Source organism: Ambystoma mexicanum, chromosome 8 (genome assembly GCF_040938575.1).
Source record: "Ambystoma mexicanum isolate Mex_15411 chromosome 8, UKY_AmexF1_1, whole genome shotgun sequence".
Lineage (NCBI taxonomy): Eukaryota > Metazoa > Chordata > Amphibia > Caudata > Ambystomatidae > Ambystoma > Ambystoma mexicanum.
This window is the reverse complement of record NC_090929.1, coordinates 1,186,209,265-1,186,235,480: the sequence shown is the minus strand read 5'-3', so window position 1 is coordinate 1,186,235,480 and position 26,216 is coordinate 1,186,209,265. Positions and strand designations below refer to the sequence as shown.

Here is a 26,216-nt window from a genome sequence, read left to right as displayed (position 1 = left end):
TTGGTGATACATTTTCATCAATCCCATCTACCCCACCCATGTGTTTTTTGGTGCGCAGGGTAACGGAAACTGACCTTGTGCCTGTGCCAGTCTCATGCTAGTGTAGGACAATGTCTCAAGCTGCACACAATTTTCCCCAACAGGTACTATAAAACTATTGCAGTCTTAAGTCACGAATAGGATATCACACAGGGCAACCGGGTGGCTCAGGCCAAAAGGGGGGAGCAGCTGTATGGCGCAACGCTCACTCCCAAGCTGCAGAGAAAACACAAAAATTGGTCGTCACCCATAATTAAGATGTAGAATAGAAACAATATAAAACTCCCCCCAATTCCCTTTTCCTACCTGTATGGATTGATATAGGAACAAATTAAACTACTTGTGTGGTGCACTTCGGAGGAAAATGAAGGAAACCAAAATCCACAGTGTCCTTAGGTCGGAAAAAGAGTTGCAAAAGAGAAACAAAAGGGAAAAATAAGCACTCGCAAAGGACCTAACCCGCATGGCACGAGGACGCTACTAATACAGAGAGGCAAAACCATTACAAAAAGAACGAAATACAATACAAGGTCACAAGGGAGGAGGATGCAAGGGAAGCAAAGTCACAAAAATAGGAAATCGGGAGAGTACACTGATGCCAAAAAAGGATGATCTAAAAGCAGGTTGAGTTGGAGGCCAGGTAAAGAAAATGGATAATCAATCGGGTTCGCCAAAGCCAGAAAGGATAATCCGAGAGCGGGTCCTAGAGGAACTGAGGTCGGGTAGCCAGGTAGTGGATAGGGTCACCAAAGTCAGAAGGGTAGTACACTTGAGGAATTCCAATAACACGGAGCAAAGGTCAGGAAAAAACATGGGAGCAGAGTTGGGACTGTAGAGACCAGGTTAAGCACAACAAAACGGCTTACCTTGACAAGCACCAAGCACAGATCTCTGGTGCATTTCAATCCTCGTCGCGGACCACCTAGTTTGATGCATGTGATGTCACTGCAAATGTCTTGTCTGGCCTGTGGAATTCTCAGGGTCGTAGTGCGCAACTGGCAGCGGTGCTGTTGAAGGTGCCATGGCAATCGCCAGCTCATAGGGCTCCTTGGGGTCCACTGCTCCGTGCATGGAGAAAGGGAATCCTGACACAATGACAATAATGCAAAGTTAGACGAGTAGTGTACTTTTTCAAAGTATATATGACATTCAATTTTAAATTTCATTGTTTGTGATATTCTTCATCCTCTTTTTAAAAACACATTTTTACACAGTGAACTTGCCAGCACCCAGAAGGAAGTGGGTTAATCCACACTCACTCCCTACCAAAGGAATCTGGAGTGTGACCTTTCCAACTTGGTTGGCATGGGTTTCTGATTTTCGTAATCAGGTCACCACAAGGCCGCCAATGGGGAAAGAGGGTTAGGGAGAAGTTGTTGCTAGGGAAGGGGAAAATGGGAAACCAGATAGAGGGTTAGGGTAACATATGCAACCAGGAATAGGGGAATATGTGGTTGGGAAAGACAACATAAGATCATACCCCTAGAGAAAATGTGCCTCTTAAACAATGCATACGTCATATCCACTCGTATTTGTGGCCAGACCTAAACCATTCTCTTGCAATCTGTGCTTGTCGTGGTCTTTAGACTCTTATAAAGACCTTTTAATTCTCAGCGCCCTCAGAATGGCATATCCTTAGCCGAAAGTAATTATAATAATCTGTGTGTTCTTCCAACATGCTGTTCACACACATCTGATACATGAACACATATCATAACCAACATTACTTATCTTTGGCCCGGGAACCTATGGTGCAGGTTCCCAGGGCTGGTTAATGTAGGCAAGCAGTTTGCTGCTTTCTGGAGTTGTGAAGAGTTAGGTGGTGTGGTGCCAAGCAATAGCGCACTGAAACTGGAGCGCTGATCCCCCCCCTGTGGAGCTGTATCATGGACCACTGAGTTGGCGTATCATAGGCTCCCCAACAGGAATGCTGAGCATGGGGATTGTTGCGGGTCGGATGACAGGCGCACATACCCTTCTTTCCCTATTTCTATGGGGTATTCTCTACCTAGCAACTAAGGTGCTCATCAGTCATCAGTGAATGTCTTAAAGGAATCTGTCCACTGTCCAAACTAATCCCAATTGATCCAACCACTATCTTAATAACTAAAGGCAGGAGAATGACTCCCTTCTCCTGGGTTCTTGCTTCTCGCAAGTTTGCTGGTCATTAACTGATTTTCAAATATTCTCTGGTGACTTCTCTAATCAGCTCATACAGTTCTCTTAATACTTTGTTACTCTTTTGTTCCTTCTCTACATGGGGTTTCCTTGGTTCTGTACGGATGTCTTTTCCCTTGTCAGTGGCTTCTATTAGTTTGTTACTTTTCTCTTTAACTCTCTTTTCAAACTTTTCTCTTCCGTTTTCCCAGGGTAAGGTTATCCAACCTTTCTGAGTTTCTCTAGGCTTATTTCTCTTCTATTTATTTCCCAGGCTTTAGTCTCTGTATTGGATGCATCCCTTGAGAGATATACATATATGCTTTTATCCTTATCTTCCGGATTGTCTCTTACAGTTTCGTTAGTTAACTTTATCAATGACACTTTCTTTACTTTGACTGCAAGAAGTACGATTATTCTTATGATTGCCATCCTGTTCTCTGACTTTCAGGATTATGCTCTCAATGTTTTGACTCGCAGGTGTAGGAATAGCTCCATATAAATTCCCTGTTACTTCTCTTGTTTTCACTGTTATCTTGACTGTGACGGGTATGGGTACTCTGATAACTATTCTCGTTCAGTTTTTATTCTCCAGGTTATATTTTGTTCACCTTGACTGGGACGATTATTAATAATCTTATTATTCTCATTCACTTCCTTTGTTTTCACTGTGCTACTCGCATTATCTTGACTGTGATTAGTCTGAGCACTTTTATAAGCATTTTCATTCACCCACCCGTGTCTCCTATTTTCCCTGCTACCTGACATTTTTGGGGATAACCTCACCGAGATTTAACTTTGCTCCGCTTGGTCTCTCTCCTTTGGTCTTTCAATTCCTCTTCCTTGTTCGGTGTCTCATAATCCGTGTCGTCCCCTCGATTTGCTTTTCGATATCCCAGGTACTGACACGTTTGCGTCCCAGTCGCATAATAGTCTCTGCACGGTTAGCAGGATCGTTGGCCTACCACTGGCTGTTTGTGGTTACGCCAGCACTGACTGCTTCTCTTTCTCCTGCTTATAGGATGGTGTGCTTCGGACCCTTCGCTTTCAGTTCAGCATCAGTTTTTTATTTTGCGGTTCTCTCATGCTCTCCAGTCTCCTCTCCCTTCTGAGGATATGTAGCTGCAGGCCTTTCCTGGCATATCTCTGCCTCTCTCTCCTATGGCCTTTCAGGGACCTTTCGTCTTTTATTCATCATCCTCGTCTCAGTTAAATACATCTCTTCGTTTAAAGGGATATTCAGATTAAATTCTTTACGGTAATACATACTAGTTCTTTCATCGTACAAGTCTGGTTGCAGAGGTAATGTTAGGAGGATCTTTTGGGAGTTCCTCACAGGAACAGGAGTCCTTGTCCCCACAGGGGAATTCTCTCCCAATGAGGTCCCACTTGCCTCTACCCTTAGGGAAGGTGTGGAGCAGGCTCACCTCCCCAGCCTCACAGGGGGTTTAGGGGGTGGGTCCCCCACGGGGAGAAGGGATGAACTGCTGCGATTCATCACTGGATACTCATGTGCCAAGCCTGCTGCCTGCACTTAGTTCGTGCAGAATGTGATAATAACAAGCAAGCCTCACGGGGAGGGCTTATATATATATATACATATATATATAGAGAGAGTTCCTGGCTATGCCTAAAATGCCTGAAACTCTGGGTATTGTAGTTCTGGGTCCCATTGCCCCAAGACTTATTGGCCTTTTAATCTTGAAAATGCCCACACACCAACAATGTACCTCAAACGCCTTGTGTCCATCTTTCAAAATTGCAGATTTCTTTCAGTGTCTTTTGATGCAGGCTTTAACCAAAGGCATATGAAACGCAGGATGAATGTGTTAACTAAGTCAATCACATAGCAGTTTGATCCCGGGAAGAGCCACCACCGTGGATCCCGCGCAAAGTTGTCTGGGGTGGCCAATGGTAGACTCAGTGGCTGAGTGACCACTATGGTCGCAGGACTACCTGTCGACTGTGAGGATGAAGCAGGCCCTGTAAAGGAGTCTGCTGAGCGGTTAATGTGTCAGCGTGTATTGGAAGATTTACGGTTTCTTGACTTGCACTAGTTATCTGTTTGTATATCCTGGAGTGACTTTAGCACCTCAAATAATGGTGAAGTGTATTTGTCCATAATGCCTTGATGGTTTGCGAATTACCCAGTAAGGGGCCTGGTAATTGTCAGCACCTGGAAGGAAGTGGGTTAACCCACACACCCTCCATAAGCATGGAAGCCGAATGGAGTATGACACTTGCATATTGGTTCCTGATTTTACCAAAGACAGGCCACCCTAAGCCAGCTAAAGGGGTGGGGGTGGGCGGTTAGGAAGATGTTGTTGATTGGCAAGAGGAAATAGGGAGACTGGATAGTGGGTTAGGGTAACAAATGTGGATAGGAATAGTGAAATTTAGGGAAAGGCAACCTACGATCATTTGAACCACTTGAGCATACTGTGCCCCTTAAACTGTGCAAATATATTGTATCCACTTCGATTTGTGGCCAGACCTAAACCATGCTCATAAGTAGTATCCACTATTATTTCTATCAAGGCCTGTAGTATCAACCTATTTGTGAGAAGACCTCTTTTGTATTATGATAAGGACATCAGCTAAGCAAGCAAGTTCACACAAACCAAACATATGACAAATGACAGAGAAATAGCGATTCTCTAGAAATCAATGCTTGCCATATTCTTGATACTCTTGTAAAGGACTGTTCCTTCTCAGCACCCTTAAAATGGCATCTATATAACATAAAGTAATAGTCTGTAGGTTCTTCTGATATGCTAGCCAAAAACATCTCTGATCCACAATCATACATCATGCAGAACGCTACTTATCGTTGGCCATGAAATCCACAATGTGAGTTCCCAGGCCTGGTTGCTGTAGGCGAGTAGTTTACTCTGTTCCAGAGTTGGCCAAGTTGGGTCGCAGGGCACTGAACAATGGCACGCTTAAACGGGTGATCTCAGAGCCTGCCACCCTGTGGAGTACTATCATGCACCACTGAGGCAGCGTGTGAAGGGCTCCTTTAACAGAGTGCTAAGCCCCCTGTGGAGCAATTTCCTTGAGCGCTGAGTCAGTATGCAAGTCTCCGCCTGACCGGCGAATAACTTGTCTTGAGGAAACGATTGCACAGTCCCCATTAGGTGTAACACCTGAACGTGGTAATGCTTGTGTGCTCTGCCTACACTTTGCCTGTGCCATAATTACCAGCAACGAACACAGGTAGAGGAGAGGCTTACATAGAGTTCCTGGCTAGCAGTGAACCACCAGGAACTCTGGGTAATGTAGTTGTAGGCCCTGTGGCTTGACATTGCCAAGGCTTATTAGCCTTTACTTCATGAAAATGTCTAAACAACCCACCATTCTCCACCACTCCGAAATGCCTGACACAACTGCCAATTATCAATTCATACACATTTAAAATTCCTGTGGAATTAATCTTTTTTAAAGAACAAATATTACAAGCATGTGACAGTGTCGTACCTGTGCAACTTGTTGTCCCAAATCAATACTTGTCACATTTTCATCCTGCCGTAACAGTAATGAACTCGCATGTTAACATGGAAGAGGAATTACAATGCAAGTACAGGGCATGATTGCACATTAAAATGCGCATACACATACAACTATGACATCAAACTATGTAGTCTTGGACAAAGGATCACCTGGAAAAAAAACAAAATCAATACAACAAGTACACCTGATCTCCTTCGGTTGGGTCATATGGTGCTGCCAGCGTTGACATAACGTAAGACTCCCTCGAGACAAGATGGGAGGAGGGGAAAAGGTACTCTATAGGCAAAGGCAAGTTGTTATGTATTGTGATAAGGCGATAAAGAAAGCAATGTCACTTGTGATGTGGTTTCCTATAATCCTTTACCATGGATATTGTGGCTTGATATGAGGAGGCTGAGAAGGTGGTATATTATTGGCTATAGACTTTTATTTAAATATCTTTAGCACAGGATAACTCTGGTGCTCGTCAGGATTTAAGTCAAAAGAAACCAAAGTACTGTCATCTGTCCGAACCAACTACTCTATCCCTACCACTAACAAATAAAGAAGAAAGCGGTTCAATGAACTTCTAATCAAAGCCACCATGAAAGTGGCTTCCTTCTTCTGGTGAAACAATCCCTTCTTGGGTTGATTTGCAACAGCGCCGTGCAATAAGGTCCGATTTACCAAATCTGCTTAGACCAGGAGAATGACCCCCTTCTCCTGGTCTATCTGGGAGAGCTCTGGAGACAGTTTCTTGATAGTCCTTTGGATGAAGGTTTTAGAAATCTCTTTAATTCCTCCCAAGGGTTTGTGAACAACAGAGTTAAGACTTTATTGGCGCCTCTTCTTATTGCTGGAGCTTTGTTAGTACTTTTGATATCCTGACTATTGGGTAGATTACTACCTGGGAGTTCTTGGTTCTTTTGATATTTTTCACATATGCTGGGTTTCCTACTGTGACGAGGGAGTTCACTCCCAAGGCACTTGGTTTTTTCGGATCACCACTGGGACGAGGGAGATTGTCATGACCACTGTGAGGGAGCACAAGTTGTGCCACAAGCAGGCTCCCACCAGAACCCTGAGGGCCTTAAGACCACTGCAAAAGGGCTCCTGGAGTCAGTTGTGGTGCCTTTGGCACCAGGCTCATATGTAGGAAGGAAGGGCTGTTCAAACTAGGTCCCATTTATGAACATGGGCCTTTAAATTCAACATGGAAGCACCCACACAGTCTAGTCCTAAGAACCAAGCTATGCAGTCTAGTGTTTTGGGTGTGGCAGGCCTGGAACTACTTTCCCTGGTACTGCTTTACCTGGGCTATATAAACCACACCCTGACTACTGAACACGCGTCATGTTGTTCTGCAACCAGCAGCGTGACGCTCACTGTGTCCAGCTCCTGGTCTTCAGCATCTTCCTGTAATCCTGCAAGAACAAGATTATTCTGTTTTACCTGAGAAAACACCATCCAGCACTCCGCATCTCAACTGGGCTGCAACCTGTGTAAACCGAGAGAAGAAGAAACATCACTCACCTGTAAGTACTAGCTTAAGGACTTCCGGTGAACCGCTACCACCGTTGCTGTTCGAACATTGCGACCTGCAATAACGAGAAAGGGAAAAACAATATTAGAACTCTCGCTTCCAAAAAATCGAATTCCATCAGTCTTACCTGAATTCCAACGCGCTACGCCACACTTCCATCCGGAACACCACAGCAACAACTGCAAAGGAAAAGAGACCTATTCAGGTATGCTTTCAATATTAAACAACCGCACAGCGCTGTACTTACCGGTGTCCAGTTAAAATGTCGAAAACATTTGGTCGAATGACAAAAATGTTGAAAATATTATGTCTAAAAAAAAAAAAAAAAGATGATGAATGCTTTCTTTTTTTATTTACATGTTTCTTTTTGGTTCCGCAAGTAAAAAAAAAGGGTTAAAACAGAAAAAAAAATAAAAAAGGTGGGTTCGGGGGGAACCCCCCCATTTTGAACTAAAAACAAACTAAAAAAGACATTCGACATTTTTTTTCCGACATTTCGACTTTCGACCAAATGTTATTCAAAATAGTGACTATAAACCGTACTTACCTTAATGGATCCCGGGGGCCTGTTTTTCATCGCGCTCTCATCCACTCGCAGCACCACAGTGGCCTGTGAGGAGAAGAAGAAGAAAACACAGGTTAGCTTTAAAAGACAATAAAGGCGCTGCACGCTTTCTCTTACCTAGAAACGTGCCTCTCCATCCGGCACGCCAGCATCAAGACCTTCGCACCTGTACAGGAGATAAAGACATTAACGAATTCCCACCATAAACATAACAAAGACTTAAAATTAACAAACCTACCTGCCTACCAGCAGATTCGGGGTCACAGCAGGCCTGGGCCCAAGGAAGGCGTACTGCATCAGTGAAGCAACTCTGGCAGCTCGCCAACAAACGTCAAGCGCCCCTGCACAAGAAACGCAGGACAGATAGCTCACCCTACAAATAACGAAGATTCATTTTTCAGCACTGGACAACTACGCATCCAGGGTTCCAGATCTCAGAGCCTTCCAGACGCCCCCGGGGATATCAGGTGAGCGTAATCGAGATCACTGCTGAGGAACACTTGGCTCCTGGCTCTTTGAGCATCACTACCACGATTAGGGGTATTAGGGAGTCCAACATCTGATTGACTACAAAGCTTTGTGTCATCAAATGACATGCATACGATCACATTAAAAGAAGTATGCTTCAAACACAGGTCAACAGGCCTGTCTACTAAGGGCATATGTTTTTCACAAATTGCTTTGGTCATACTTTGTGATATGTGCATGTTTGCAATGTTGTAGCATTGGAAATGTAATTATTGTAGAACACTTTAAAAAACATCATGAGTTAACATGAAAGTACTGTTGATTTTGATGTATATATATATATTTTTAAAGCAGGTGTGCACAGCAGAATGACTGTGCACTCTTCACTTGTGTATAGTGCAGAAGAGTATAGGCAATATGTTGGGATCAGAAATGTTAACACAATACCATGCTTTGCTTTGAAGAAAGCAACAAGCCATTTACTTGGATACATTTCTAAATGTTTTTATTGAAAGTGTGCAGTGATAAAATATTGAAATCAAAGTTCTGATTTTCTTTAAAAATAAAGAACGGATAAAGAATAAATAAAGGACGGACCCTCCACAGTCACCAACAGTACTTTTCAAGGAAGTAAGTTCGCAGAGCTCTAATCAGTAAATGCAGATTGACTCGGAGGCGGCCTCTGTTGCGCGGAGTTTGTACGCAGGAGGTGCGGCTTGAGTCGGCGAGTCACGAGAGCGCGAATGCGCGAGCCCGTGAGCACGGCGCTCAGTGCTGTTGAAGGAAATTGGAGGAAGGAAACTGAAGAGAAGCGCTGCCGAAGCGCTGCCGAAGCTCCCTGCGGCCCCCCAATAGCTCCAAACCTGATTATTTACATCAGTGGCCCCTTTGTATGTTGCCCAGGAGCTGGCAACCGTAGGTGAGCCTTTGGCGGAGACCCGTTATACCGCGATAGCACGGCCCGGAATTACGGTGGCTCTGCGCGTGGAGCAGCAGCTGATGAGGGCTCTGCGTGCGGCTTAAGGAATCGCACGAACACAGAGAAAAGCCGAGGGCGGCACGGAGCGGTGAAAGCTCCCTATCAACTGAAGCGCCCAGGCGAGGTCTAGGCACTCGGTAAGATTCTTTTTTTAAAGGAAAACCTTTTTTTTTTTTTTTTTTTTTTCTCTTTTTGCTCCGGGCCGTTTTGATTTGGCCACTGCAAAGACTTAGCTCTACTGCCGGAAGGTCCATCCTATATTTTCTTTTATTAAGCATGGAGGCCTAGTTATAGATTAACCATACTAGGAGACTGTTGGTCACCTTCGAAATCTGGTCTCATACACTATACATAATCTGCTCCCTATGATTATTTGAACTCCATCTGACTTGTGACTAAGTGGGGTGGTAAAACCACTGTTGAGGGCCCTGTCTAACTGTCAGATTCATAATGCTACATAACAAGCACTAGTCACTATCCCTTTAGCTGAGAGCTCTAGGGACATCTCAGAGATTTGGGTTTGAACTTTTTGAGACTGTGAGCACCGAAAGGCAATTGCATTTACTGCGACCTTGAAGCTACTGTTATACAGCTGAGTCTACTGAGCCCATAGAGGAATAATACCAGACTGCTCAGACTTACATATTGATAACGAATTAGAGTGGATTAATCCTATGCCCTCACGCAAGAAGCTTCAAGCACGCTACAATCTGCGACAGCGGAAAATAATGAGTAGTCCAACGAATAACGAGAGAGCAATGGACCACGGAAAGCAAACAAAGCCTGCACCAGTTATTAAAGGTGCAATAACAGATTTCTTTACAGTGAATCCGCACCCCGAAAACAATTCTACCACCATGGACGAGGGGGAGGCGATAAATATTGAGCTACAGGATCAAGAGAATTATGGAGATATTGACAACAACTCTCTACTGGAGCTATGCCTTTCAATGCAAAAATCGATGACACCAGCGGTGATCAAAGCATTACAACCAGCTCCTAGAGATCCTACAGAGGAAGCTACTCAATGCTCGAGAGCTGACTCTATGAGATTATCAACAACACCAAATCTAAAAATCCACAATGAATCCGAGCTGGAACTTGGAGAGGTGGACGCAAGAAGCATCACATCTTCTAATCCCACAGACTTGGCTGAATTACAATCGTCGGTCGCTTCTGTACAATTTGCACTCACGATCCTGCTAAAAATGTGTGGACGCATATTGGAAACCACACTAAGTCTGCATACACAAAACCCTGCTGATACAAGTACTGTCAGACCATCGAGGTAGAGTCCGGCCCCAAATCCAGCGGCAGCCGAGACAATAGAAGATCTGGAAAAGTCTCCTAATGCAGTCAATACATTTGAAATATTTCAATCCCGTAAACAGAGGAGACTAGCCAAAAGAGCAGCAACGCGAAAGAAGGATCGTGAGGGGATACCTCCTGTATTAGAGACTGATACATTAGGGAAGAACAATAAAAAATCAAAGAAACCAACCTTAGGCGGGGGCAGACGTAAGAAGAAGCAAGCAGGTTACTTAACAAGCTGGGTACTGTCTGATGATGATGGGGACTATGAAATAGAAGGTGGAACCTCACCTATATCTGTTACAGCTGATACAGAGCAGCCTGAGGAGTCTCACATAACTGGTGGTGAAGGCAACATTCTAGCCGACAGAAATCAAAGCAGAATGGATCCTGTGGACAACTCTAAGAACAAGGAGGTATCGCCCAAAGAGAACAGGATATGCCTCATTAAAAATCTGTACCAGCAAAGTGAGAACAGCTGGCTTTCCAGATCTGAGTTAATGACTAGATTTCATGCAGTTCCTCAACTGCGGGTACTAAGATCAGACGACTTTGAATTTGTTGAGCCTCTGCAAGTCATCAATGCTAATGTCTCCGCCATTCATTGTAAGTTTATTTCCTCCGCACAATTGATATGCAATTACAAAGAAAGCCTCCGAGATGTCGACATCGAAGTGGATGCCGATCCAGATAAGGAGGATCCTAAGTGGCCACGCAATGTCTTCCCAGTGACAAAAGAAACTACCGATGGATTCCCCAAACTGAAAAGGGATCAGGTAGCGATAGCTGATGTCCTGATGTCCAGAATGTGCTAACCTGGCTAGCATCAGCACTACCAAAGGTGGTGAGCTCGAATTGAATCCCCTCACTAGTATCCTGGAATTGTAGAGGATTCAAGCATTTATTCGCCCCGGCAGGTTCTCTTCAGCTTCTAACCGAAAGTATTTGCATTTGCCTGCAAGAGACCTGGATAAGGGCACCTATAATACTTAATGGTTATTCAATTTACCAATCATTTGCGATGAAAGGAAGGAGAGGGAGACCATATGGAGGATTGATTATAGGTATCAGAAATACGGTTAAATCCAGACAGCTGGAGACAGTAGCCAGCGACAAAGTGATTGCAGTGGAAATGGAGAGTATAAGTGATGGATGTAAAGAAAATATGCTCATCATTAACCTATATAGTCCACCTTATGGAAATAAAGCTGAATCCCTCCAAGAAGCAATTCATGAATTAATAGCGGCGTGGGTGACTGTGCCGACTAACAATCTGATAATTATTGCTGGGGACTTTAATTGTCATATATCAGGCTCAGCAGGTACCGCAACCTATCCCTTTTTGAATCCAATAAACAATATGAAACACAAAATCACAGATCCAATTGGCGCCTCTTGGCAGACCTTTTTCAATGAATGGGAAATGGAGTTGATTAATGGCAGAACTCCTAGTGATAACCCAGAAAACTACACCTGGCATAGTGGGAAAGCAAAAAGTACCCTGGACTATATATTTGTGAGCCCCCAGATGGCCCTGAAAGTAAGAGATTTGAAGATCACCTCAAACGATTGGCGCGATCATTCTACCCTGATGTTAAAGTTTACCATTGGCCTGCCTACCATACATACTAAACCCCTGGGCGATATGTTAACTAACCACTCGGGTACCCGAATATGCTGGTCTGATAAAAACATCAACGCGGCTGGAAGCATGGTGCAAATGGCGGATGATAACATACTGTCCCAGCTCCAAAACATGTCCATAAATGAGATAGAACATTGGGCCGCCACATTTTCCTCTACACACGCGACATCTGCCACAAACCAAATAGCGACAGATGTTAAAACATCGGTAATATACGACAAAAGCATAAGAGATGCTAAACGCAGGTTAAGAGCAGAAATCCGACAAGCCAAATATACCAGTAAATCCTTTGGAGATTACCATGAATTATGCAGATCTCTAAAAAATAGATATAGAACGTGGATTAAAGTCAAAAAACATGAGCAAAAACTTAAGCGATGGCAATTTATGGTTCAAACCATATGCTCCAAAAACATGAGAAGCATATGGTCTCTACTCGGCCAAGCAAGGGGTAGCGGTAGTAAGGATCTGATCAACCCGATAAGTGCAAACAAATGGACAGATTTCCTTATGCGCCGTAATATCCCCAACGATGAGGTGGGCAAGCAGGTAGAAAAAATGACACCAAGATCTGTCCCTTTCAGCATAACAAGTGAACATCTAATCTGTAAAATTAAAAAGCTTAAGTCGTCCAGGGCTCCAGGGCCTAACGGCCTCTCAAATGCTGTGCTGAGGAGCCAGCCGGAATTCTGGGCTAAATTCGCAAGCATATTGTTTGGCAAAGTATTGGCGGATGGGAGAATTCCTAAATCATGGCAACATGCCTATTTAATACCTATCTTCAAGAGGGGTGACAGGAAGGATCCCTGTAATTTTAGACTACTTTCAATGCTTGACTGCACAGGGAAGCTTTTTGCATCGCTCTTACTGGAGAAATTGGAAGAATGGGCAACCAAAACTGAAATACTTAATACTTTTCAGAGTGGCTTCCGAAGAGGCTATTCCACAATCCACAATATCATCATTTTAGACACTCTGCGCTCAAAAGCCTTAAGAAAAGGCAATCCTCCATTATATGCCTTGTTTGTAGACTTTAAAGCAGCCTTTGACTCAGTCCGCCGAGAAAAACTGTGGGCAAAACTCGAGCTATTAGGCTGCCCTGAGACCCTTCTGTATTACCTAAAATTACTGCATGAGGACAACACAGTGGCCTGCAGACTTAGTGCTCAGGGTGATTTGACAGCTAGGATTCCACAGAACTGTGGCGTCAAGCAGGGATGCGTGACGGCCCCATTTCTGTACAATCTGTTTACATATGACCTTCCAGGTGCAATCTTAAGCGAAAATAACTGCTCTTCCGTAGTCGGCACTATCCATTGCGCAGTGTTAGCGTATGCAGATGATTTGATAATTATGGATCATACTTTCAGCGGTCTACGGAGGTCCGCTTTGAAGTTATGGGAATATGCTGCAAATAACGACCTAAATATCAATCAGGAGAAAACTCAGGTGATGGTCTTTTCAAATAAGAAGATTGCACGACCCAGATTAATACTGCATGGAACAGAAATTAAATATACCCAGCAATACAAATACCTTGGGGTTGAAATTGATGCTAAACTGGGCTATAACAACTGCATCCAAATGAGGAAAAATCGGGCAGCTCAAATAACGTCGTTGATCAGCCAATTTGCACGACAGAACTGTGGAATGTCTCTATGTGGAATCCGTCAAATCTATACACAGGTTCTAACGCCTATGATCGTTTACGGGCTGGAAGCCCTACTGCAAATGGACCTAAGCTGGCTGCAAGTGATAGAGGGGAAGTTCTGGAAAAGAATCCTAGGCCTCCCTCAATCTATCCCAATGGCATTGTTAAGATTGGAAGTTGGGGTCTCCTCCCTAAGGTCCATTGTCCTGAAAAGGAGAGCAGAACTGTATTTAAAGATATCTAAACAACCAGAATCTCGGCTATTAAAAGAATATGGCATGGAAATTACAAAAGAAACCACCAAATGCCATTTGAAAAAAGAGACTGAAGCCCTCCTGAGGACAATATATTGGACCATGAGTGGAGAGAAGTTCAATGATCCTCAAAAAAAAGCTCTATCCAAAAAAATTGATCTTTGGGATTGGCTAGAAAACTACGCACATCTCGACACCTTCCAAAATATAAATTCATACATTACATGCTCTACTCATTCAAGCAAATGCAGCCATATTTAACCCTTAGTCCTTCTAGTAGATTCAGACGATTTCTACTCTTATTGAGGGTTGATAATCTGCCGCTGCTGACCAACAAAAGCAAGTATAACGGCTTATCTTCTACAGAGAGATACTGTAGACTCTGCAAGGACAAGAGATGTAAAGAAACAGCTAATCATGTCCTAACTAGTTGTGTAAATATGATGGACACTTACTTAGCAAATTACGGCAACTTTGTCCATGATATGGAGTTTGTAGGGGAAGTTGATTTTTGGCACCGCCTCACAAACACTCAAAGTAAGCAGCTGCAGATTGCCACCTTTAGAGTATGGTTGGAAATTGAAAGAACTCTGAACATCTCTGTATTAACCTGTTTAACACCATGGCATTGAGTTCTGCAGAGACTTATGATTCTTTGTTCCATATACCTCAGCATGGGTAATCGCTATTAGTGTTTAAAGATTAGAAGAATAGCAAGAGCTATAAATGTTAAATTATGATGAGCTTAATGGTAACTCAAATTTTCGTTTCTAGTTAATAATATGTAACAAGTAATAGGTTTCTCTTTTTTTATTTTTTTTCTTCTTCTTATGCGGTTTTCTTTCATTAGTTTTATATTTTATAATGCATTTATATTTGATCTTATATAATTTATGAATATGTGAAAAGTTTAAATATAAACTGTAACACATTATTAATAAATAAAAATAAAAAAAGTTCTCTAGCATGGGGTCTGGCATGGATTCACATGCTCATGAATATTCCCCATTGTCAGGCTGGGAATCCTCGGTAAAGAAAAAATCAGTTTCGTTTCTGAACTGTCTTTTTACTGTTAACCAATCACTGGTCTCTGGGTCATACTGCCCCCAGCCAATGACTGCCCACTACCTGAGCCCCTCCTCTGGCAGCCATTTTCATATTTTTACCACAAGTTGAAGTGCTGGGAGTCCTCGTGCTATAGCTCTCGAGCTTTTACTGTGTTTTTTCAAAGAGTTTACTCTTATTTTTTAGTCAATTCGAGCCTCCAGCTCCACCGATACTTCTTCCGGGGCCTGTTTTTCAAATTTCTACGCCCGGTGGATTTTCGTCGAATTAAACTTCTTGGAGGATTCCAGAAAACCTTTAAGGCCTACCCCGTTTTGGACATGGCCCAGGACAAAGGAGATTCGACGTCTACTGGATCCAAACTGTTAAGGAACTGCCCAGGATGTGGACTGCAGAACGTCTTTAAGGAGGACGAGCACTCCCAGTGCCTCTACTGCCTACACGACGACAAGTTGCACGTGGAGGACTGTGCGTTCTGCAAGAGCATGTCCGTCCACACCATGAAGGACCGTCGTAAACGACTCACTGACTGGCTGGAGGCAAAGAGCCCAGCAGCAGGTGAGAAGAAGTCGTCCGAGCGGTCTTCTAAGACCTTTGAGGGCACTCTGGCGACAGAGACCCAACAAAAGGCTAAGCACCGCAAGTCCGCGGGCACCGGGAGTGCCGTTGGTTCGGGCTCCTCGGCTGCCCGGCAGGGCGCGATGTCACCGACGCCATCATCCGCGAGCCAACACTCTGGCTCGGTGAAAAGGAAGTCAGAGAACCCGGGTAAGCTTTGGGAGAAGCTCCAGTCAATCCCGACGGAGAAAGCCAAGGCGGGGCGAGGCAGTGACCCTCCCCCTAAGGTGAAGGCCTCAGACGCGCCCAAGGTCGTGAAGGCCCTGATTCACCCAGCTAAGGCCTCGATTGAAGGAATTGTGGCGGCCCTGGCGAAGCCGGCGGAGGCTACCCCAGTGGAGACTATCTCCGGGCCTAGAGTTTCCCTGCCACCCCGGAGGGAATCATCTTTTCTGCCTATCGAGAAGACCCCAGTGAAATCCCGGGTCGAGAAGGAGGGGGGGCCCCCTAACAGGCTCAGATACCTCCTCCAAGGATGAGCTGGCTGGCGTCAAAGCTATCCTGGACAAGAAGTTCGAGGAGGCCAGGACCTACGGGAAGGATCCTAACGAGGCGAACGTAGAGAGCACAACGGTGGAGCCGACGAGGAGCCGTGGGCCATGGAGGAAACGGAGGACCCCACTCCCCAGCCGTCGCTCCCATTCCAACTGATGCCTACGCCACAGGACAACTCAGGAGCAATCTTGATGGCGTTGCAGACCCTGAGCCAACCGCGTCGGCACAGGAAACGCTGTTGCCCATCTGGCGAAATCCGGTATCAGCGATGTACGTCGCAACTCTGATGGCGTGATCCGACGCCACCTCGCCTTCCTGCAGGATTTCCAGGGCTTCCGCCCTGTCGTCCGGGAGGAAGTCTAGGATAGGGGCGATCTTGAACCACAGCTCCCTATCATAATGGGCCATGATCGCGAGGGCGTAGGCCGCTTTGATGCCAGACCCCTGCTGGAGAACAATAGTTACAGGTAAGCAACTTGTTCCTTATATGGTGCTTGATGGGCCTGTATGTCTGTGAACCCACTGTATTGACCAGTTGAACTGAGAAACTCCTTGCCGATGCCTTGTACAACATATGCGGGTAAACCTCTATGGACTTGGACTCCCACTATAGGCTTTGTATGCCACAAGCTTGTGCAGTCTGTTAAAAAAATGGAAGTTGTTCAATTTATAGAATAATTAAGTTTTAATTATAAAGCTTTTTTATTGTTACATTTTGTACTCTGCTTCAACTTAGCAAGGCAAACATGTATGAAAATCATGTGTCGTCAACAAATATGTATAAACTAAATTACATCAAATTGAAATATGCCATACGAATCGGTGGGGGGCAGAATAAGTAATGTGTTTGAGCTTTTCTTTTTGGAACAAAAACCTATTGTAAAAACTTTAACATAGCAACAATGATTGCATGTTGATGATAAAAAAGGGTAAACAAATATATCCAAAAGATAGAAAACACTTCTGATTGTTGGACATGTGGATTTCAAATTCGCATCGGGGAAGAACGCTCAGCCAATCAGGTGGCTGGAACAGTAGGCGACAATATACACAGTTCCTGTCCGCTGTCCCAGCCATCTTGGGCCCTTCCCTCGGTTGTACTGAGGCACCCCTCCACTTACCTGAGCGAGTGGAGCATTGTGCTCCAGTCCCGAGCTCCTCCCATCTGGCTGCTGCATTTTTCATCGGGATATCGGCTGGGCTAGCAGAGAGGATGTTGCGATGAAAAATTGTGAAAACCATTCGCACCCCGGGGGTGAAAAGCTTTCATGCCTTGCCAGTTGGGTGGACATGGCCTTTAACGGCCCACAGCCGAGCCGAGGCCCTTGCTTCCCTCGTTCCTGCCTTATCATGAGCTGGCGGCCGTTGAAGGCCATATCCACCCACCTGGCAGGGCATGAAAGCCAGTATGCAAGTTGCTTATGCTGTAAAATCAATAGACCCCATACACACGCATTGTTGGAAATATGTGGACAAACAGTGCCACAAAGTCCATGCATAAGAACCATCAGCTTTCAAAGAACTGAACTTATAAGGCACGCATCTTTGAAGTCACCTTGCTGTGCTATCCAAGGTTGCGGAGGATCATCTTCAGATACATGGGATCTGCAGGTGGAGGTTTCTCATCCACATGTATTTTCTTCCAATGTTGGCATCAGTTCTTTCATTTTACTAGGTCCTGGATCATAAGAATCATCCTTTGTATTATTCATTGATCTCCTCCATTTCTTAATGCTTTGGTCTTGATTCAATTTCTTCATCCATGAACTCCCATTCATACGTGAAACTCTGAATACCAGAAATTCTTGTTGTCGCTGGACACAAAAAAAGCGTTTGAAAAAGAAAGAAAAAAGGGAGTTTTAAATTGAACAAGAAATTCATATTCTGCTTAAAATTCAATTAAAGAAAGCTAATCATGCTTAAACAAAAGCTTCAGTTGAAAAGGAGCAGGGGAGGACAATTAATAAAAAAAAGAATTTGACAACAGTAAACTTTGAATTTGTCGATATGTTAATGGTGCCAAAAAGACATCACTAGAGAGATGAAGGGATGAATAGCAAGTTTTAGTTGCTTCATTATGTGCCCATGGAGGTGAGAGGTTGGTGGAAGCAGAAAGACGTAAATGAATTTACTTGTTCACGTGTAGTCATTAGGAGTTTACCACCAATTACTATTCCGTAAGGTCAGAAATCAAGCTAACACTGAGCAGCAAACAACAACAATACTGACATCTGAGAAAGGATTTTTGATAGTTATTGAATATTAGAGCGGCTTGCTCATTTCTATGGCGACACGTGAATGCATTGCATAGACAGTACGTTTGACTGTGTTGTCTGCTTGCATCACCACCAGGGGCGTGATTTTGCAGCTGTGGCAGCTGACATCAAAAGCAGGGTAATTTGCTATGATTTATTGCAGCCAAGGTACTTGACCGTGCGTTTATCACAAGATGTGGATGGGAACAGGTGCGGTCCACAGATTTTGAAATGTAAGTTATGCTGTGCGATTTAACACAAAAAGGTGGTTTAATACATCGATGTTTGATGTGATGCTGATGTCTTTATGATTGGTGGAAGTAAACATGTGGGTGAAGCTTTCCTTTAAGCATTCCTCAGATCTTCATTTTCTTCCAAACATAAGACATCCTTGATCCCTGTTGGTTAATATGATAAGTTCTAAGACAAGGTTCCTAGCATACAGACATGGTGAGGAAATGTAGAGCCCACTAACCCACTAAGCTACTCCCGTTTTTGTCTTTTTTTGTCTGACGTTTAATTACATGGCACAGCATTTGCTAATTGTAATGTCCCTACAACAAAAAGGTAAAGAAAGAGGTGTGGTGAGAAAGTATTTTCCTCTCCAGGGCACTAAAAAAACAGGTTATCATTGAGGCCTTCAATTTTAACCGCAATAAATTCTTCTGGGAAGGACATTATAATTTAATCCAGAAACGGAATGAGGCAAGCCAATATTAGAATCGATGCACCTCAAGGAAAGCATTATAATGCTTGACCATGCTCACCTGAAACCAAAGAGTGGTCTCGGCTAAGAATATGCCACATTGGTTTTCTTGAGGAAGGACAGAGTTCAAATTGTGTGCAAAGTTTTTTTCTTTTTTCTTTTCTCAGTCAACAATCATGGATTCACCTTTGAGTGCACCATGGCACCTGTATTCCACTACAAGCTTAGTGATGGGAGTTGAATCTAAGAAAGTGGGCTATTCACGAGTTTGGAAAAGCCTTTACAAAATTCTCTCCTCCTACCTCAAGGATCACAACTAACATTAAGCACAGAGGTAAGGAAGCACCGAGATCCTACTAGACCACTACCATAAAGCTGCCCCTTGGGATCGCTGTCTGCCATCTGTAGGCGGGTGAATGCCATTTTTCTGACAATGTTAAATAATTCCCGCCCATCGTGGAGCTTGAATCTAGCATAGGAAAAACGACAGTAGTAGCAATGCAGTAAAGACATTGAGGTAAGGTGGGGATGGCAATTCCTCATCTAACCTTAAACTAGGAAGGCAGTTTAAGGTGACAGTCCAGCCGCTTGTTGATCCAAGGTTCCCAATTGCCAGTGAACAGGGAATAGAGAGAATCCAGTCATTGGAGCATGCCAAAATGCCAAAGGTACATTCTTTCATCTTGCTGTATGCCCACTTTAAAATAAGTAGTTTATTGGTATTTTTCCGGGGATTGTGGGCTGCCTAAACTGTGGATATCTAGTGGCGCTTTAAGTGTCATTCCACTTGAGCTGCCCTCTATACCATTGTAAGATTTCGATTTTGAAAATGCTACAAACATGTGCATTTCGCTAACCCGTGATTAAGGAAATCTGAATTGCTCCATTGTGGTAGCTCTTGGACGGCAAGTGAATGGTGGGGAGGATACTGGTTACAAAGGAACTATACTGCAATGCCCGATCTGCATGGATCAATTGATGTCCAACAGTTTGCACTTGGGAGACGGTGTTCAAAACCTGAGCAACGTGGCTTATTTTGCAGGTTTTTAGCAGCTACCATGGAGGAAATGACTCGCTGTGCATTTTTCTGCAAAGGGGTCAATTTTGTCTATTAAACCTTTGAATATTGATTTTTGCTTGGAAAGAGAATTGCTTTTACTTGTTGCTCACTGTGTAATAAACGTTTCAATTCATGTTACAAAGGCACACTTTAAAACATGTATTTACGTTTTCAGAACACACACAGCGTCGAATTGTTCAAGAAAGTGGAGCAGCAGCGGTTTGTGGAAGAGGAAAGGAAGAGAATAGCACAAATCCGACAGCTGCATATCGAATCCCAACAGTTTAACTACTTTGAAGATCAGCTTAGGAGGCAAGACCTGGCCCGAGATCAGATGCAAGCGAGCGAACATGTCAAGGTGTCTGAGCAGACTGATGGAAGCATGTTGTCTTGTATTTCCACCCCTAAAAACAACCACTTGTCTAAGGTGTTCCCAGATCAGGCCTATAAAGGGGATGCAGCTGTGTGCGCTGGGCAGTCTCCCCCAGTAAGCAGGGCCCTAAAGCCAGCAGCCACTCTAAGTGCTGTTCAGAGTAAGTGCTCGGTTCTGTGCCATGCCCTGGTGCCTTCTTTAAAAGCCTTTTAATGGAATTGCATGCACGTTTCGTTTGTTCTGTGAGTTCCTAAATGGAAACAGTCTTATTAGATTAGGACTTGTGTTCAATTAAATTTACCTTTTAGAAATGATCATTAGTTGATCTTGCATGGGTATCTTGCTTTTGATTGCTATTCCTGGATGGAAACATCCCTTCTTCCTGCTGTGCAGTCGATAATTTAGGAGAGGCACTCTTCGGAGGTTCTGCGCTATGCCAATGTGAAGCGCTCTCATTCATGAAGATGTCATGCGCACACTTTGATTTTTCCATTCTTGAGTAACACGAGACCGTATGCACCGCTATCCCTGTGCAGAATGAAGTTCAAATAAGGCTTGGAGAGGTCAGTGTGTTTTTTTAAATCGGACGAATCCCATTCTATTTTTGTGTTTCTACAATGGGCCAATAGGGGCGTGTGTGACAACTCTTGTACAATTCTCTAAACTCCTAATGCAATTAGGTGTTCCTTTTGTTCATTCATTTTTTATAATACAGGCATCTAGTTGCTCGCCTGAGTATTTAACTTGTTAAGGCACCAGTGATAGGAGCTGTGCAAACATAGTCAGGCAGAAGCCCAACAAAGTTAGGTGGAACTTATAAACCACACAGATGGCAATGAAGAGAGTGGTGGTATAGATTGGATCAGCATCTGCACACGTTCCTACATTGTCTAATTCCAGATTGTGTGTACATTGGATAGTGAGTGAGCGCTGAATACTCACTGAAACAGTGATTTCTCAAGAATGAAGGTCTGGTGGACATCATTGGACCTGGAAAAGTTCACTTGTTAACGTAGTTAATGTAATTTGATGTTAACCAGTGCTGAATACAAAATTCACAATCAAGGAAAATATGGAAAGAATTGGGGAAGGTCATCATCGTGTCCCAGGCAAAGCAGTGCATGCACCTTAGGACCTTACTTCTGTGTGAGAACATTAGATTGCTCTCACGTGCCCCTGTAGTGGCCTCCGACAGCAGAATATACTAGCAATATAGAAGTCTGTGTACACTGCTGATAGGGAAATCACTATCTACAGAAGAGCTTCTATGTCCAGGCCTCTTCTCTCTAGTATGATGAGGTAGAAATGGGCATAGGGTTTGTGGGTGGGTGACATTACTCAAGTAAGCATCTCAAAATGTTGCATAACTCTACATATAGTGAAGGAAATTGTAACACTGTAACCTGTGTTTTCCATTCAATATAGCTCAAATGGTGGAAGGGCTCCGAAGTGTAGTTTTACCAAGGGATCTTCTGCACAAATTTCTGCTGCTGGCCGATTCGAACACAGCCCGTGGAATAGAGACCTGTGGAATCCTCTGTGGAAAACTGGTACATTTTAATCTCTTTTCTTGCATCTGAAATTAGTTAATTGCTTACCATTTTACAGGCTTATTGCATGCTGATGGGGACCAATCTTCCAACATTTTTTAATGTTGGATCTTTATGCAGTTTTTGTTTTGCAGGGATTTTTGCATACACTTTGTCAAACTCTGTGTTCTAAGAAAACACCAATTAGAATCAACATTTCAATTAATATATATTGTACTAAAATTGTTTTCTATTTGATAACTTAGTTTACAGAATGCAGACTGTTTCCATAAGATATTTTGATAAGTGTGGGTCTTGACAGTGGCCAGCAGATAGTTCAATGAAGGCAGGGTTTGTGGGGTAAAAACAGGTGTCGTTGAAAGGACATATAACCCTCCTACATGCCCCAGATGAAATAGAATATATTTCACCGCCCCAAAATGTGGGATCACGTCAAGCAGGGAAGAGGACAAGTGAAGATAGTGTCCACCATCCTCCAATTGCTCTCCAGATCCCACTGCATTGCTTTCTTTTAACAATGCAGGTGTTCCCCTTTAAATTTGGGTTGATTGACTGGCTCAGTTAAACTTTCAAAAAATAGCTGGCAAATTTAATTTGTGCCGCACCTCAATAGTGGAAATCACGAATTCTAGTTGCCAGGTACTATTTGAAGCACCTTGGCGGTGACCGACTAGTGGCTTCAAAATTCTTTTTTGGATCTTCTCCAGGATTGCACAATTGGCATAGCACTAAATTTCGCTCCTATATTTAATCAGGATGTGAACCTTAGCTTTATACACCCCCAGGCATTAATCTAACATGTAACCACCGTACATATAATAGAATCTGAGCAGTCCGCCCAACCTTGCCACAGCCTTCTCAGTAATTGCCAAGATGTACCCTGACTATTTCCCATTCTTTGTGAAATGTAATCCCAAGGTAGCAGTATGATTTTACCACCATTATTTCACTATCAAGGGACCAAGATTAATGCTTTCTTCCCTTACCAAAATACACAACTTTAGTCTTTGTTGTCTTATTCAATTTGAAGCCATGGGCAGAAAAATATTCTTTGGCATAAAAAAGGCACTGTTGCAGCCTGCCGGGAGTCAAATCAATCATACTGTTTCATCTGCATACAGAAGGGATCCAAAAGTAGTGCCATGCATAGAAGGGGGTATTAAGCCTAGTTCCCATAGTTTCTGTGCTAAATCAGACAAATATAAAATAAAAAATATTGGAGCTGGAGCACAGCCCTGCTTCACACCCTTTTTGTAATGGGTTCATCAGCTATACGTCGTAGGATACCCGCACAGAGGCATGCGTGTCTGTATAGCAGAGTTGTAACAAATTCAGGAGTCCAACCAGCATTTTTAGTGCAGCTAACTTTCCCCAGAGCGGATGCATTGGGATTGAGTCAAAGGCCTTTTCTAGGTCAATGAAAGCCACATAAAGCTTCCCACCTCTCAATAAAAAGTATATATTTATCAATATGGAGAGAACCAAACAGTGATAGATCGTAGAATACCCTCGTCTGAAACCAGCCTGAGTTGATTTCGGAAGAGTCAGCCCAATCCTCAACCCTAGATAATGGCCATTTAGCAAATACCTTGCCTGGAATATCAAGCAATGAAATAGGTCTGTAACAATTAGGGTCATTATGGTACCCTTTCTTAAAGATGGGGACAATAATGCTCTGCTACTACGAGCAGGGTAATACCCCAGAGAGGGTCACTGTGTAGAACATTTTAAATAGAATCGGGCCCCACCAGTCGGAAAAGCCATTAATATTGGAATACATCCCATCAGGACCTGCTGCTTTGCCTGAGGATAACGTTTCCTAAATTGAGACACTCATCGGCCCTGAACTGCACTTCTTCATCGCTCAGGTCAACACTTATTACCAAGGTCACCCTATCTGCATCCGAAAAAACTCCCTGGAAGTGCGACCTCCACCTCTCGCCCAATATATACTCTGTCCTGTTTTCACAAAACCTCCAGTCCCCAGCTTCCAGAACTGTTTCCTATTATTTGTCTGGACCGCCAGCTCAAGTTGATACCACTGTTTTAAAGTGCATTCTAATTTTTCCTTTTTTTAACAGTTTCTTGTAGGCCTTTTTAAGTTCACACAATGAGTCTGAATGCATGTTCTTCTCCCTGTTAAGGGCATACATTTGGGTCTTCCTCGACCTACACTCTCTATCGTGTCATGGTGCAACCCTTATTCTATTGTTATACAAATGGGTATGATAGTTGGAATATGCCTATGGTGTATGTTCTCGATATGTTTATCATACATGGATACTAGTCTAGAGCATAAGTGGACTTCATCCAAAATATAATCCCAAATGCTACTGGTCGAGGCCAGATTAATGATATCACCAAATTACACCATGTTAATTCATCGCAATTAATGTTTCCCACTACTAATGGGACTGGGGCAGGCTTTAACTTATGTGCATACTGCACCGTTGTGGTTATTGACAGATGATCGTTTTCTATCCTTTTTAGTATAGAGAAGCTAGCAATTTTATTTTAGTGAATAGGTGACAATCCACAATACATGAGTCAATAGTTGAAGTGCACCATCCTCTAATAAACGTACGTCCCACATACTCGCATACTTCCTCTCACTCGTCATCTTGCTCAGACAATGCACCTAGTTTAGCATTGAGATCACTCATAACAACCTTCTCGCTGGAATTTAAAGAGAAGAACTGATCGATTGAGTATAACAAATCTCGATCATAGGCAGATTTAAATCATGGCCTGCACCTTGAGTGAGAAAGTCATTATATGGTCCAGCTCTATAGAGAGCTTCACAATGTTAAAAGGAAACGGTGTACGAAACCATGTGGCCAGGCCACTCTGTGGCCCATGACACTCATCCTAGCTGTTGTCGAAAAACAAATGTAGCCAGAAAGTGTTGGAGCCTCCAACATCCAAGTTTCCTGGAGGCAGATAATGTCATATTGTCTAATAAAAGTTAGCCAATCACCGTCTAGCAGTTTCTTTCTCAGACCAGCAATGTTCCACAATATAATACTCAAGCTGGGCACAGGCCGATTTCCAGGGGTTACCGCTGAGTTGGAGAATGCGATTTATACAGCTAAAAATGGGGTCACAAGCCTGCTTAGTGTGATGAATCTGGCAAAGTCACTAGATCCTAGGGAAGGGCCTACGCCCATGTGGCCAGGGAAGGGCAGAGGTGACCTGACTCCAACCCTGGGGGTGGCTATCTGCCGGAAGACCACATGGGGGGGGAGAGCAACCTTGGTGGGGTGAAGATGGCACACTAGAAGACCTGTCATACCCCCCAACCCCCTTGTGAGGGATAATAGTCACCAGTCATTGCTTTCTCAGCTATGCATAGCATATAGTAATCTGGAACCTCCTGTAAAAAAACATAGACAAACACATACTTGTTCCTGTTCGTCTACTGGGATGAGGAAGAGGGCTCGAGTAATGAAGATCTTGCCCCACGAGATCCACACAGTACAGGCTAGTGTAACGCTCACCTGATTCCCGTAGAGGCGCCGGTCTTGACTGGGCGTATACCGTATCTTCAAAGGTGATGTGTAACACACGGCTGGCTCTTTGGGCTGGACCTCTGTGCACTGTATGTCTGACTCGAAGGGTAAGATGTCTGCAGATAGAAAATATGGGATTAAGGAACTGGGTTATTGAATGTCTCTCTCTTCTTCCCTTTCTCTTCTCCTGTAGAACCCCAAAGGTTAACGCTCTCACCTTAGGTAAGTGAACGCCGTGCTCTCCATCTGCCTCGGGGCAGGGTGCTGTAACCAGTTTCTTCACTGGATAAGGGGAGCAGGCCTCTTGACTTCAGAGGACTGCTGTCCGTCGTTTACTGCACGAACGGTAAGTTTCGAGTAATTCTAATGTCCTTAAAGTCTTTAGTAATGATGTTTCTTATTTTGCAGGGTTCCGGCGATGGCGGATGACGGGCTGAAGTAGTTGAAGATGGAGCCCGTGTGATGAATAGAAGCACCTGGAAGC

General features: G+C 43.8%; 1 protein-coding gene across 7 annotated transcripts in view; it reads left to right on the top strand.

Moving 5' to 3' along the window:
• STAMBPL1 (STAM binding protein like 1) overlaps nucleotides 1-26,216 on the top strand; it is a 580,481-nt gene that overhangs the window by 403,716 nt on the left and 150,549 nt on the right. For all 7 annotated transcript variants that reach the window (XR_011268690.1, XM_069611270.1, XM_069611271.1 and 4 more), the window contains 2 exons: nucleotides 20,476-20,833; nucleotides 22,099-22,223. Coding sequence is in view for 6 of the 7 variants with exons in the window: in XM_069611270.1 (XP_069467371.1) it covers nucleotides 20,476-20,833; nucleotides 22,099-22,223 (483 nt within the window). In the remaining variant the exon portion in view is untranslated. The remainder of the gene's footprint in view (nucleotides 1-20,475; nucleotides 20,834-22,098; nucleotides 22,224-26,216) is intronic.